Here is a 15,471-nt window from a genome sequence, read left to right on the forward strand (position 1 = left end):
GCTCCCCGTCACACTGCTCCCCCCCGTCACACTGCTCCCCCCCGGCTCCGCTCCCCGTCACACTGCTCCCCCCCGTCACCGCTCCCCGTCACACTGCTCCCCCCCGGCTCCGCTCCCCGTCACACTGCTCCCCCCCGGCTCCGCTCCCCGTCACACTGCTCCCATCCCGGCCCCGCTCCCCGTCACACTGCTTCCCCTGGCCCCGCTCCCCGTCACACTGCTCCCCCCGGCTCCGCTCCCCGTCACACTGCTCCCCCCCACACTGCTCCCATCCCGGCCCCGCTCCCCATCACACTGCTCCCATCCCGGCCCCGCTCCCCATCACACTGCTCCCATCCCGGCCCCGCTCCCCGTCACACTGCTCCCCCCGGCTCCGCTCCCCATCACACTGCTTCCCCCGGCCCGCTCCCCCCGGCCCCGCTCCCCGTCACACTGCTTCCCCAGCCCCGCTCCCCGTCACACTGCTCCCCCCGGCTCCACTCGCCGCCACACTGCTCCCCCCGGCCCCGCTCCCCGTCACACTGCTCCCCCTGGCCCCGCTCCCCGTCACACTGCTCCCATCCCGGCCCCGCTCCCCATCACACTGCTCCCCCGGCTCCGCTCCCCGTCACACTGCTCCCAGTCACACTGCTTCCCCTGGCCCCGCTCCCCGTCACACTGCTCCCCCCCGGCTCCGCTCCCCGTCACACTGCTCCCCCCCGTCACCGCTCCCCGTCACACTGCTCCCCCCCGTCACACTGCTCCCCCCCGTCACCGCTCCCCCCCCGTCACCGCTCCCCGTCACACTGCTCCCCCCCGTCACACTACTCCCCCCGGCTCCGCTCCCCCCCCGTCACCGCTCCCCGTCACACTGCTCCCCCCCCCCCGTCACCGCTCCCCGTCACACTGCTCCCCCCCGTCACACTGCTCCCCCCCCGTCACACTGCTCCCCCCGGCTCCGCTCCCCCCGTCACACTGCTCCCCGTCACACTGCTCCCCCCCGGCTCCGCTCCCCCCGTCACACTGCTCCCCCCGTCACCGCTCCCCGTCACACTGCTCCCCCCCGGCTCCGCTCCCCCCCGTCACACTGCTCCCCCCCCCGTCACCGCTCCCCGTCACACTGCTCCCCCCCCCGTCACACTGCTCCCCCCCCCCGTCACACTGCTCCCCCCCCCCGTCACACTGCTCCCCCCCCGGCTCCGCTCCCCGTCACACTGCTCCCCCCCCGTCACCGCTCCCCGTCACACTGCTTCCCCGGCCCCGCTCCCCGTCACACTGCTCCCCCCCGTCACCGCTCCCCGTCACACTGCTCCCCCCCGTCACACTGCTCCCCCCCGTCACACTGCTCCCCCCCCGTCACACTGCTCCCCCCCCGTCACCGCTCCCCGTCACACTGCTTCCCCGGCCCCGCTCCCCGTCACACTGCTCCCATCCCGGCCCCGCTCCCCGTCACACTGCTTCCCCTGGCCCCGCTCCCCGTCACACTGCTCCCCCCGGCTCCGCTCCCCATCACACTGCTCCCCCCGGCTCCGCTCCCCGTCACACTGCTTCCCCCGGCCCCGCTCCCCGTCACACTGCTCCCCCCGGCTCCGCTCCCCATCACACTGCTTCCCCCGGCCCCGCTCCCCGTCACACTGCTCCCCCCGGCTCCGCTCGCCGTCACACTGCTCCCCCCGGCCCTGCTCCCCGTCACACTGCTTCCCCCGGCCCCGCTCCCCGTCACACTGCTTCCCCCGGCCCCGCTCCCCGTCACACTGCTCCCCCCGGCCCCGCTCCCCGTCACACTGCTCCCCCGGCCCCGCTCCCCGTCACACTGCTTCCCCGGCCCCGCTCCCCGTCACACTGCTTCCCCGGCCCCGCTCCCCGTCACACTGCTCACCCCGGCTCCGCTCCCCGTCACACTGCTTCTCCAGCCCCGCTCCCCGTCACACTGCTTCCCCGGCCCCGCTCCCCGTCACACTGCTCACCCCGGCTCCGCTCCCCGTCACACTGCTTCCCCGACCCCCGTCACACTGCTCCCACCGGCCCCGCACCCAGCCACACTGCGTCCCCAGCCACACTGCTCCCCCAGCTCTACACCCCATCACACTACTCGCCACCATACAGCTCTGTAGACACAGGGGATGCATGCACTGACTGTTCATTTACCTTCTTTCAATGTCCACTTGATTGTTCCAGTCCTCTTGCTGACAGCATGGAGACTTCCATCTAAGGTGGAGACGAAGAGCAGCGTTTCAGGCAGAGACACGGTGCTGCTCCTTCCACCACCCTGGAGGATACAGAGAGGAAGGTCATACAGATTTTCAATACACACCAAACAAGCCCCCCCCCCCACCTATATAGAGCGCACACACACCGGGGGGGGGGGGCCCCTAGAGCACACACACCTTGCTCCTTCCACCTATACAGCACACACACCCCTCCTTCCTAATATAGAGCACACACAGAGGGGGGGGGGGGGCCCTCCTTTCTAATATAGAGCACACACAGAGGGGGGGGGGGCTCCTTTCTAATATGGAGCACACACACCGTGGGGCCCCCCTTACTAATATAGAGCACACACACTTGGGGGTCCCCCTCCTTCCACCTATAGAGCACACATCAGAGGGGGGGGGGGGGAGGTCTTCTACCTATAAAGTCCAGACATGTGGGCAGTAGAGAGAAGTTTCCAGGGTATTCTAGTTTCGGTTTCAGTCAGATAAAGCTGGGAGCACATGTCTCTTCCCAGGTTTTATCTCACCCGTCTCTGAATACACCACACACTAAGCAATGCCCCCCCCCCCCACCAGTACAGGGGTAGTCTCTTCTTACAGATGGGGGAACTATTTCCACCTATTGCATCATCTCTTCTACATTCTACGGGAGCTCACGGCTGGTCTACAGTGGGACAATGTATCTTTTTTCTTTGTTGGTTGTATACTGTACACCCCTCCCCTTTTTTCAACAAAGTAAACTTGTAACTACCCAAAGGTTAGTGTCCTGGGACCCCGATATAATGGCCGGTCCTGGTTATGGGTGGTCCAGGACCTCCAGACTTTGCTAAGCACCAATGTCAGCAGATCATCAAATCCCTAAACGTTGGCAGGTCCTTGTCTGGGTCCCCCCCCCCCCCAATGTGTGACTGGTGTGCTGTGGAGGGTTAATGGGAGATTATCGCTCTCACTTCCTCCATCTCCGCCACAAGAAATCTTCACCAATAAATCACATTTAGGAGAAGTGAAACAATCACACGTGAGGGGGGGGGGGGGGGTGTACAGCATCAGTCCTCCAACCAGAATGAAAGGTGACCATGGCACCCTCTATCACACCACCACCATGGGGGACAAACCGACCTCAGAACTTCAGTCCCCCAACCAGATACACCCAGAAATGGAAGTTGAAAATGGCGCCCTCTATCACTCCACCATGGGGGACCCATTTGGCCTCAGCACCTCAATCCTCCGAACCGAGGATTTGTGTGAGAACTGCTCAGGCTGTATCGGAATGAAGAGCTGAGCCCAACGCTGGGAGCTGCCCAGGAAGGGAGCCGTCTGTTCCCGGCAATGGTAGAGAGTGACTAGGTGACTGGGGAGCCACACGCCAAGACCTGCTGCATGATAGTGAATGGCAGTCTTAGCCTGAACCCCCCTTCCCAACAATGACCCCCCCGACGTAAGGGGCCATCCCCCAGCACAATGACCCCCCTGACGTAAGGGGCCATCCCCCAGCACAATGACCCCCCCGACGTAAGGGGCCATCCCCCAGCACAATGACCCCCCGACGTAAGGGGCCATCCCCCAGCACAATGACCCCCTACGTAAGGGGGCATTCCTCCCCACAAAGACCCACCCCCAACGTAAGGGGCCATCCCCCAGCACAATGACCCCCCCGACGTAAGGGGCCATCCCCCAGCACAATGACCCCCCCGACGTAAGGGGCCATCCCCCAGCACAATGACCCCCCCGACGTAAGGGGCCATCCCCCAGCACAATGACCCCCCCGACGTAAGGGGCCATCCCCCAGCACAATGACCCCCCCGACGTAAGGGGCCATCCCCCAGCACAATGACCCCCCCGACGTAAGGGGCCATCCCCCAGCACAATGACCCCCCCCGACGTAAGGGGCCATCCCCCAGCACAATGACCCCCCCCCCCCGACGTAAGGGGCCATCCCCCAGCACAATGACCCCCCCCCGACGTAAGGGGCCATCCCCCAGCACAATGACCCCCCCCCCCGACGTAAGGGGCCATCCCCCAGCACAATGACCCCCCCCCCCGACGTAAGGGGCCATCCCCCAGCACAATGACCCCCCCCCCCGACGTAAGGGGCCATCCCCCAGCACAATGACCCCCCCCCCCGACGTAAGGGGCCATCCCCCAGCACAATGACCCCCCCCCCGACGTAAGGGGCCATCCCCCAGCACAATGACCCCCCCCCGACGTAAGGGGCCATCCCCCAGCACAATGACCCCCCCCCCCCGACGTATGGGGCCATCCCCCAGCACAATGACCCCCTGACGTAAGGGGCCATCCCCCAGCACAATGACCCCCTGACGTAAGGGGCCATCCCCCAGCACAATGACCCCCCCCCGACGTAAGGGGAAAATCCTACCCACAATAATGCCCAACGTAAGGGGACATTCCTACTAGGGCTGAAACAACGAATCGATTATGAAAATAGTTGGCAGTATACAGGTGTGTGTGTGTGGTGGGGGGGGGATGTAGTGTACAGGTGTGCGTGTGTGGTGGGGGGATGTAGTGTACAGGTGTGTGTGTGTGTGGTGGGGGGGGGGATGTAGTATACAGGTGTGTGTGTGTGGTGGGGGGGGGGATGTAGTGTACAGGTGTGTGTGGTGGGGGGGGGGGGATGTAGTGTATAAGTGTGTGTGTGGATTATATAGGTGTGGGGGGTACATTATACAGGAGTGTGGGGTGTAGTGTATAGGTGTGGGGGGTGGTGTACATTATAAAAGTGTGGGGGGGGATGTAGTGTATAGGTGTGGGATGGGGTGTACATTATACAGGTACAGGTGTGGGGGGGGGGTACATTATACAGGTGTGTGGGGTGTACAGTGTACAGGTGTGTGGGGGGGTGTAAATTATACAGGCGTGGAGGGTGTAGTGTACATTATACATGTACGTGTGTGTGGGGGGGGTGTACATTATACAGGTGTGTGGGGGGGGGGGGGAGTACATTATACAGGTGTGGGAGGGGAGGGGGGTGTAGAGTATACAGGTGAGGGGGGTAGTGTACAGGTGTGTGTGGGGGGTGTACAGTATACAGGTGTGGGGGGAGGGGTGTACAGTATATACAGGTGTGGGGGGGTGTACAGTATACACAGGTGTGGGGGGGGAGGGGGTGTACAGTATATACAGGTGTGGGGGGGGGGAGGGGGTGTACAGTATATACAGGTGTGGGGGGGGGAGGGGGTGTACAGTATATACAGGTGTGTGGGGAGGGGGTGTACAGTATATACAGGTGAGGGGGGGAGGGGGTGTACAGTATATACAGGTGAGGGGGGAGGGGGTGTACAGTATATACAGGTGTGTGGGGGTGTACAGTATATACAGGTGAGGGGGGGAGGGGTGTACAGTATATACAGGTGTGGGGGGGGTGTACAGGTGGGGGAGGGGTGTACAGTATATACAGGTGTGGGGGAGGGTGTACAGGTGGGGGAGGGTGTACAGTATATACAGGTGTGGGGGGTGTACAGGTGGGGGAGGGGTGTACAGTATATACAGGTGTGGGGGAGGGTGTACAGGTGGGGGGAGGGGTGTACAGTATACAGGTGAGGGGGGGAGGGGGGTGTACAGTATATACAGGTGAGGGAGGTGTTGTGTCAGGTGGGGAGGGGGTGTACAGTATATACAGGTGAGGGGGGAGGGGGTGTACAGTATATACAGGTGAGGTGGGGTGTACAGGTGAGGGAGGGGGTGTACAGTAATACAGGTGAGGGGGGAGGTGTACAGGTGGGGGGAGGGGGTGTACAGTAATACAGGTGTGGGGGGGGGGGGGTGTACAGTATATACAGGTGTGGGGGGGGGGGTGTACAGTATATACAGGTGTGGGGGGGGAGGGGTGTACAGTATATACAGGTGTGGGGGGAGGGGTGTACAGTATATACAGGTGTGGGGAGGGTGTACAGGTGGGGGGAGGGGTGTACAGTATACAGGTGAGGGGGGGAGGGGGGTGTACAGTATATACAGGTGAGGGGGGTAGTGTTACAGGTGGGGGAGGGGGTGTACCTGTATATACAGGTGAGGGGGGGAGGGGGTGTACAGTATATACAGGTGAGGGGTGGTAGTGTACAGGTGGGGGGAGGGGGGTGTGAGGGGGTGTACAGTATATACAGGTGTGGGGGGGGAGGGGGGTGTACAGTATATACAGGTGAGGGGGGAGGGTGTACAGGTGGGGGGAGGGGGTGTACAGTATATACAGGTGTGGGGGAGGGTGTACAGGTGGGGGAGGGGGTGTACAGTATATACAGGTGTGGGGGGGGAGGGGGGTGTACAGTATATACAGGTGTGGGGGGGGAGGGGGGTGTACAGTATATACAGGTGTGGGGGGGGAGGGGGTGTACAGTATATACAGGTGTGTGGGGGTGTACAGTATATACAGGTGAGGGGGGAAGGGGTGTACAGTATATACAGGTGAGGGGGGGAGGGGTGTACAGTATATACAGGTGAGGGGGGGAGGGGTGTACAGTATATACAGGTGAGGGGGGAGGGGGTGTACAGTATACAGGTGAGGGGGGGAGGGGGTGTACAGTATATACAGGTGAGGGGAGGGGGTGTACAGTATACAGGTGAGGGGGAGGGGGTGTACAGTATACAGGTGAGGGGGGAGGGGGTGTACAGTATATACAGGTGAGGGGGGAGGGGGTGTACAGTATATACAGGTGTGTGGGGGTGTACAGTATATACAGGTGAGGGGGGGGTGTACAGGTGGGGGAGGGGTGTACAGTATATACAGGTGTGGGGGGAGGGTGTACAGTATATACAGGTGGGGAGGGGTGTACAGTATACAGGTGAGGGGGGGAGGGGGGTGTACAGTATATACAGGTGAGGGGGAGGGGGTGTACAGTATACAGATGAGGGGGGAGGGGGTGTACAGTATATACAGGTGAGGGGGGGAGGGGTGTACAGTATATACAGGTGAGGGGGGGAGGGGTGTACAGTATATACAGGTGAGGGGGGAGGGGTGTACAGTATACACAGGTGTGGGGGGAGGGGGTGTACAGTATATACAGGTGAGGGGGAGGGGGTGTACAGTATATACAGGTGAGGGGGAGGGGGTGTACAGTATACAGATGAGGGGGGAGGGGGTGTACAGTATATACAGGTGAGGGGGGGAGGGTGTACAGTATATACAGGTGAGGGGGAGGGGTGTACAGTATATACAGGTGAGGGGGGGAGGGGTGTACAGTATATACAGGTGTGGGGGGAGGGGGTGTACAGTATATACAGGTGAGGGGGGGGAGGGGTGTACAGTATACAGATGAGGGGGGAGGGGGTGTACAGTATATACAGGTGAGGGGTGTACAGTATATACAGGTGAGGGGGGGAGGGGTGTACAGTATATACAGGTGAGGGGGGGAGGGGTGTACAGTATACAGATGAGGGGGGAGGGGGTGTACAGTATATACAGGTGAGGGGGGGAGGGGTGTACAGTATACAGATGAGGGGGGAGGGGGTGTACAGTATATACAGGTGAGGGGGGGGAGGGGTGTACAGTATACAGATGAGGGGGGAGGGGGTGTACAGTATATACAGGTGAGGGGGGGAGGGGTGTACAGTATATACAGGTGAGGGGGGAGGGGTGTACAGTATACACAGGTGTGTGGGGAGGGGGTGTACAGTATATGCAGGTGAGGGGGAGGGGGTGTACAGTATATACAGGTGAGGGGGGGAGGGGTGTACAGTATATACAGGTGAGGGGGGGAGGGGTGTACAGTATATACAGGTGAGGGGGGAGGGGTGTACAGTATATACAGGTGAGGGGGGGAGGGGTGTACAGTATATACAGGTGAGGGGGGGGAGGGGTGTACAGTATACAGATGAGGGGGGAGGGGGTGTACAGTATATACAGGTGAGGGGGGGAGGGGTGTACAGTATATACAGGTGAGGGGGGGAGGGGTGTACAGTATACAGATGAGGGGGGAGGGGGTGTACAGTATATACAGGTGAGGGGGGGAGGGGTGTACAGTATATACAGATGAGGGGGGAGGGGGTGTACAGTATATACAGGTGAGGGGGGGAGGGGTGTACAGTATATACAGGTGAGGGGGGAGGGGGTGTACAGTATATACAGGTGAGGGGGGGGAGGGGTGTACAGTATACAGATGAGGGGGGAGGGGGTGTACAGTATATACAGGTGAGGGGGGAGGGGTGTACAGTATATACAGGTGAGGGGGGAGGGGTGTACAGTATACACAGGTGGGGGGGGGGAGGGTGTACAGTATATACAGGGGGGAGGGGGTGTACAGTATACACAGGTGTGGGGGGAGGGGGTGTACAGTATATACAGGTGTGGGGGGGGGGAGGGGGTGTACAGTATATACAGGTGTGGGGGGGGGGAGGGTGTACAGTATATACAGGGGGGAGGGGGTGTACAGTATACACAGGTGTGGGGGGAGGGGGTGTACAGTATATACAGGTGTGGGGGGGGGGAGGGGGTGTACAGTATATACAGGTGTGGGGGGGGGGGGAGGGTGTACAGTATATACAGGGGGGAGGGGGTGTACAGTATATACAGGTGAGGGGGGGAGGGGGTGTACAGTATATACAGGTGAGGGGGGGAGGGGTGTACAGTATACAGGTGAGGGGGGGAGGGGGTGTACAGTATATACAGGTGAGGGGGGAGGGGGTGTACAGTATATACAGGTGAGGGGGGGGTGTACAGGTGGGGGAGGGGTGTACAGTATATACAGGTGTGGGGGGAGGGTGTACAGTATATACAGGTGTGGGGGGGGTGTACAGGTGGGGGAGGGGTGTACAGTATACAGGTGAGGGGGGGAGGGGGGTGTACAGTATATACAGGTGAGAGGGGGAGGGGGGTGTACAGTATATACAGGTGAGGGGGGGAGGGGGTGTACAGTATATACAGGTGAGGGGGAGGGGGTGTACAGTATACAGATGAGGGGGGAGGGGGTGTACAGTATATACAGGTGAGGGGGGGAGGGGTGTACAGTATATACAGGTGAGGGGGGAGGGGTGTACAGTATACACAGGTGTGGGGGGAGGGGGTGTACAGTATATACAGGTGAGGGGGGGGAGGGGTGTACAGTATATACAGGTGTAGGGGGAGGGGTGTACAGTATATACAGATGAGGGGGGAGGGGGTGTACAGTATATACAGGTGAGGGGGGGAGGGGTGTACAGTATATACAGGTGAGGGGGGGAGGGGTGTACAGTATATACAGGTGAGGGGGGAGGGGGTGTACAGTATATACAGGTGAGGGGGGGGAGGGGTGTACAGTATACAGATGAGGGGGGAGGGGGTGTACAGTATATACAGGTGTGGGGGGGGGAGGGGGTGTACAGTATATACAGGTGAGGGGGAGGGGGTGTACAGTATACAGATGAGGGGGGAGGGGGTGTACAGTATATACAGGTGAGGGGGGGAGGGGTGTACAGTATATACAGGTGAGGGGGAGGGGTGTACAGTATATACAGGTGAGGGGGGGAGGGGTGTACAGTATATACAGGTGTGGGGGGAGGGGGTGTACAGTATATACAGGTGAGGGGTGTACAGTATATACAGGTGTAGGGGGAGGGGTGTACAGTATATACAGGTGAGGGGGAGGGGGTGTACAGTATATACAGGTGAGGGGGGGAGGGGTGTACAGTATACAGATGAGGGGGGAGGGGGTGTACAGTATATACAGGTGAGGGGGGGAGGGGTGTACAGTATATACAGGTGAGGGGGGAGGGGGTGTACAGTATATACAGGTGAGGGGGGGGGAGGGGTGTACAGTATACAGATGAGGGGGGAGGGGGTGTACAGTATATACAGGTGAGGGGGGGAGGGGTGTACAGTATATACAGGTGAGGGGGGAGGGGTGTACAGTATACACAGGTGTGGGGGGAGGGGGTGTACAGTATATACAGGTGTGGGGGAGGGGTGTACAGTATATACAGGTGAGGGGGAGGGGGTGTACAGTATATACAGGTGAGGGGGAGGGGGTGTACAGTATACAGATGAGGGGGGAGGGGGTGTACAGTATATACAGGTGAGGGGGGAGGGGTGTACAGTATATACAGGTGAGGGGGGAGGGGTGTACAGTATATACAGGTGAGGGGGGGGAGGGGTGTACAGTATACAGATGAGGGGGGAGGGGGTGTACAGTATATACAGGTGAGGGGGGGAGGGGTGTACAGTATATACAGGTGAGGGGGGGAGGGGTGTACAGTATACAGATGAGGGGGGAGGGGGTGTACAGTATATACAGGTGAGGGGGGAGGGGTGTACAGTATATACAGGTGAGGGGGGAGGGGTGTACAGTATATACAGGTGAGGGGGGAGGGGTGTACAGTATATACAGGTGAGGGGGGGAGGGGTGTACAGTATACAGATGAGGGGGGAGGGGGTGTACAGTATATACAGGTGAGGGGGGGAGGGGTGTACAGTATATACAGATGAGGGGGGAGGGGGTGTACAGTATATACAGGTGAGGGGGGGAGGGGTGTACAGTATATACAGGTGAGGGGGGGGGAGGGGTGTACAGTATACAGATGAGGGGGGAGGGGGTGTACAGTATATACAGGTGAGGGGGGAGGGGTGTACAGTATACACAGGTGTGGGGGGAGGGGGTGTACAGTATATACAGGTGTGGGGGGGGGGGAGGGTGTACAGTATATACAGGGGGGAGGGGGTGTACAGTATACACAGGTGTGGGGGGGGGGAGGGGGTGTACAGTATATACAGGTGTGGGGGGGGGGAGGGGGTGTACAGTATATACAGGTGTGGGGGGGGGGGAGGGTGTACAGTATATACAGGGGGGAGGGGGTGTACAGTATATACAGGTGAGGGGGGGAGGGGGTGTACAGTATATACAGGTGAGGGGGGAGGGGGTGTACAGTATATACAGGTGAGGGGGGGAGGGGGTGTACAGTATATACAGGTGAGGGGGGGAGGGGTGTACAGTATACAGGTGAGGGGGGGAGGGGGTGTACAGTATATACAGGTGAGGGGGGAGGGGGTGTACAGTATATACAGGTGAGGGGGGGGGTGTACAGGTGGGGGAGGGGTGTACAGTATATACAGGTGTGGGGGGAGGGTGTACAGTATATACAGGTGTGGGGGGGGTGTACAGGTGGGGGAGGGGTGTACAGTATACAGGTGAGGGGGGGAGGGGGGTGTACAGTATATACAGGTGAGAGGGGGAGGGGGTGTACAGTATACAGATGAGGGGGGAGGGGGTGTACAGTATATACAGGTGAGGGGGGGAGGGGTGTACAGTATACAGGTGAGGGGGGGAGGGGGTGTACAGTATATACAGATGAGGGGGGAGGGGGTGTACAGTATATACAGGTGAGGGGGGGAGGGGTGTACAGTATATACAGGTGAGGGGGGAGGGGTGTACAGTATACACAGGTGTGGGGGGAGGGGGTGTACAGTATATACAGGTGAGGGGGGGGAGGGGTGTACAGTATATACAGATGAGGGGGGAGGGGGTGTACAGTATATACAGGTGAGGGGGGGAGGGGTGTACAGTATATACAGGTGAGGGGGGAGGGGGTGTACAGTATATACAGGTGAGGGGGGGAGGGGTGTACAGTATACAGATGAGGGGGGAGGGGGTGTACAGTATATACAGGTGTGGGGGGGGGGGAGGGGGTGTACAGTATATACAGGTGTGGGGGGAGGGGGTGTACAGTATACAGGTGAGGGGGGGGAGGGGTGTACAGTATACAGATGAGGGGGGAGGGGGTGTACAGTATATACAGGTGTGGGGGGGGAGGGGGTGTACAGTATATACAGATGAGGGGGGAGGGGGTGTACAGTATATACAGGTGTAGGGGGAGGGGTGTACAGTATATACAGGTGAGGGGGGAGGGGTGTACAGTATATACAGGTGAGGGGGGGAGGGGTGTACAGTATATACAGGTGTAGGGGGAGGGGTGTACAGTATATACAGGTGAGGGGGGAGGGGGTGTACAGTATATACAGGTGAGGGGGGGAGGGGTGTACAGTATACAGGTGAGGGGGGGAGGGGGTGTACAGTATATACAGGTGAGGGGGGGAGGGGTGTACAGTATACAGATGAGGGGGGAGGGGGTGTACAGTATATACAGGTGAGGGGGGGGAGGGGTGTACAGTATACAGATGAGGGGGGAGGGGGTGTACAGTATATACAGGTGAGGGGGGGAGGGGGTGTACAGTATATACAGGTGAGGGGGGGGAGGGGGTGTACAGTATATACAGGTGAGGGGGGGAGGGGGTGTACAGTATATACAGGTGAGGGGGGGAGGGGTGTACAGTATACAGATGAGGGGGGAGGGGGTGTACAGTATATACAGGTGAGGGGGGGGAGGGGTGTACAGTATACAGATGAGGGGGGAGGGGGTGTACAGTATACAGATGAGGGGGGAGGGGGTGTACAGTATATACAGGTGAGGGGGAGGGGGTGTACAGTATATACAGGTGAGGGGGAGGGGGTGTACAGTATATACAGGTGAGGGGGGAGGGGGTGTACAGTATATACAGGTGAGGGGGGGGAGGGGTGTACAGTATATACAGGTGAGGGGGGGAGGGGTGTACAGTATACACAGGTGAGGGGGGGAGGGGTGTACAGTATATACAGGTGTAGGGGGAGGGGTGTACAGTATATACAGATGAGGGGGGAGGGGGTGTACAGTATATACAGGTGAGGGGGGAGGGGGTGTACAGTATATACAGGTGAGGGGGGGGAGGGGTGTACAGTATATACAGGTGAGGGGGGGGAGGGGTGTACAGTATACAGATGAGGGGGGAGGGGGTGTACAGTATATACAGGTGAGGGGGGGGAGGGGGTGTACAGTATATACAGGTGAGGGGGGGGAGGGGGTGTACAGTATATACAGGTGTAGGGGGAGGGGGTGTACAGTATATACAGGTGAAGGGGGGAGGGGTGTACAGTATATACAGGTGAGGGGGGGGAGGGGGTGTACAGTATATACAGGTGAAGGGGGGAGGGGTGTACAGTATATACAGGTGAGGGGGGAGGGGTGTACAGTATATACAGGTGAGGGGGGAGGGGGTGTACAGTATATACAGGTGTGGGGGGAGGGGGTGTACAGTATATACAGGTGAAGGGGGGAGGGGTGTACAGTATATACAGATGAGGGGGGAGGGGGTGTACAGTATATACAGGTGAGGGGGGGAGGGGTGTACAGTATACAGATGAGGGGGGAGGGGGTGTACAGTATATACAGGTGAGGGGGGGGAGGGGTGTACAGTATACAGATGAGGGGGGAGGGGGTGTACAGTATATACAGGTGAGGGGGGGAGGGGTGTACAGTATACAGATGAGGGGGGAGGGGGTGTACAGTATACACAGGTGTGGGGGGGAGGGGTGTACAGTATACAGGTGAGGGGGGAGGGGTGTACAGTATACAGATGAGGGGGGGAGGGGGTGTACAGTATACAGGTGAGGGGGGAGGGGGTGTACAGTATACACAGGTGTGGGGGGGAGGGGTGTACAGTATACACAGGTGTGGGGGAGGGGTGTACAGTATACACAGGTGTGGGGGAGGGGTGTACAGTATACACAGGTGTGGGGGGGAGGGGTGTACAGTATACAGGTGAGGGGGGAGGGGTGTACAGTATATACAGGTGTAGGGGGAGGGGTGTACAGTATACACAGGTGTGGGGGGGAGGGGTGTACAGTATACACAGGTGTGGGGGGAGGGGTGTACAGTATACACAGGTGTGGGGGGGAGGGGTGTACAGTATACACAGGTGTGGGGGGGAGGGGTGTACAGTATACACAGGTGTAGGGGGAGGGGTGTACAGTATACACAGGTGTGGGGGGGAGGGGTGTACAGTATATACAGGTGTGGGGGGAGGGGGTGTACAGTATACACAGGTGTGGGGGGGAGGGGTGTACAGTATATACAGGTGTGGGGGGGAGGGGGTGTACAGTATACACAGGTGTGGGGGGGAGGGGTGTACAGTATACACAGGTGTGGGGGGGAGGGGTGTACAGTATACACAGGTGTGGGGGGGAGGGGTGTACAGTATACACAGGTGTGGGGGGGAGGGGTGTACAGTATACACAGGTGTGGGGGGGAGGGGTGTACAGTATACACAGGTGTGGGGGGGAGGGGTGTACAGTATACACAGGTGTGGGGGAGGGGTGACACCATATGGTAGAACACAATGTAGTTCTCCCCCCTCCCCCCCCCCCGGTCAGTCGGTATGTAGAGTGGTATGGTGGGGGGGGGAGGGGTCTCTCTCGGTCCTCCTATCACACGGGGCGGTCGGTCCCGGTCAGGCCGGGTGTAGTAGGTCGGTCGGTAGGTGGGTGGGGGAGGTGTGTCGGTAGGTCGGTGTGTAGTAGAGGGGAGGGAACTCACCGTCAGGCAGAGGAGGAGGAGTGTGAGGAGTACCGGGAGCTCCATCACCGGTCACCGACTCCGCTCTCCTCCATTACCGACCATATACTCCGCCCAACCACGCCTCCTCCGCAACGTCATGTAACTCCGCCCCTCACACTTCCTCATTCTTCTTCCCGCCTTCTCCCCACGTCACAGGACTCCGCCCCCCGCACATTCTCCACACCTCTTCCCGCCTTCTTAGGAGTGACTGATCGGTGTGAGAAAGGTGAGGGGAGGAGTCTGACAGAGGGAGAATTTCTACACACCTACCTCACCATTCACCTCACCATTCACCTCACCATTCACCTCACCATTCACCTCACCATTCACCTCACCATTCACCTCACCATTCACCTCACCATTCACCTCACCATTCACCTCACCATTCACCTCACCATTCACCTCACCATTCACCTCACCGCGTCCCACCATTCACCTCACTACCTCACCGCGTCCCACCATTCACCTCACCATTCACCTCACCATTCACCTCACCATTCACCTCACCGCGTCCCACCATTCACCTCACCATTCACCTCACCATTCACCTCACCATTCACCTCACCATTCACCTCACCGCTTCCCACCATTCACCTCACTACCTCACCGCGTCCCACCATTCACCTCACTACCTCACCGCGTCCCACCATTCACCTCACCATTCACCTCACCGCTTCCCACCATTCACCTCACTACCTCACCGCGTCCCACCATTCACCTCACCATTCACCTCACCATTCACCTCACCATTCACCTCACCGCGTCCCACCATTCACCTCACCATTCACCTCACCATTCACCTCACCATTCACCTCACCGCGTCCCACTATTCACCTCACTACCTCACCGCGTCCCACCATTCACCTCACCATTCACCTCACCATTCACCTCACCATTCACCTCACCATTCACCTCACCGCTTCCCACCATTCAC

At 59.5% G+C, this 15,471-nt stretch overlaps 1 protein-coding gene across 1 annotated transcript in view; it reads right to left on the minus strand.

Moving 5' to 3' along the window:
- The window catches only part of ERN1 (endoplasmic reticulum to nucleus signaling 1), a 38,881-nt gene extending 24,266 nt beyond the window's left edge, over positions 1–14,615 (minus strand). The window contains exons 1-2 of the mRNA XM_082271683.1: positions 14,517–14,615; positions 2,128–2,248 (exon numbers count right to left, since the gene is read on the minus strand). Of these exons, the coding sequence (XP_082127809.1) occupies positions 2,128–2,248; positions 14,517–14,561 (166 nt within the window). The 5' untranslated portion in view covers positions 14,562–14,615. The remainder of the gene's footprint in view (positions 1–2,127; positions 2,249–14,516) is intronic.
- Between the last annotated feature and the right edge of the window lie 856 nt (positions 14,616–15,471).

This window comes from Pelophylax lessonae (assembly GCF_965119305.1).
Source record: "Pelophylax lessonae genome assembly, chromosome: 11".
NCBI lineage: Eukaryota > Metazoa > Chordata > Amphibia > Anura > Ranidae > Pelophylax > Pelophylax lessonae.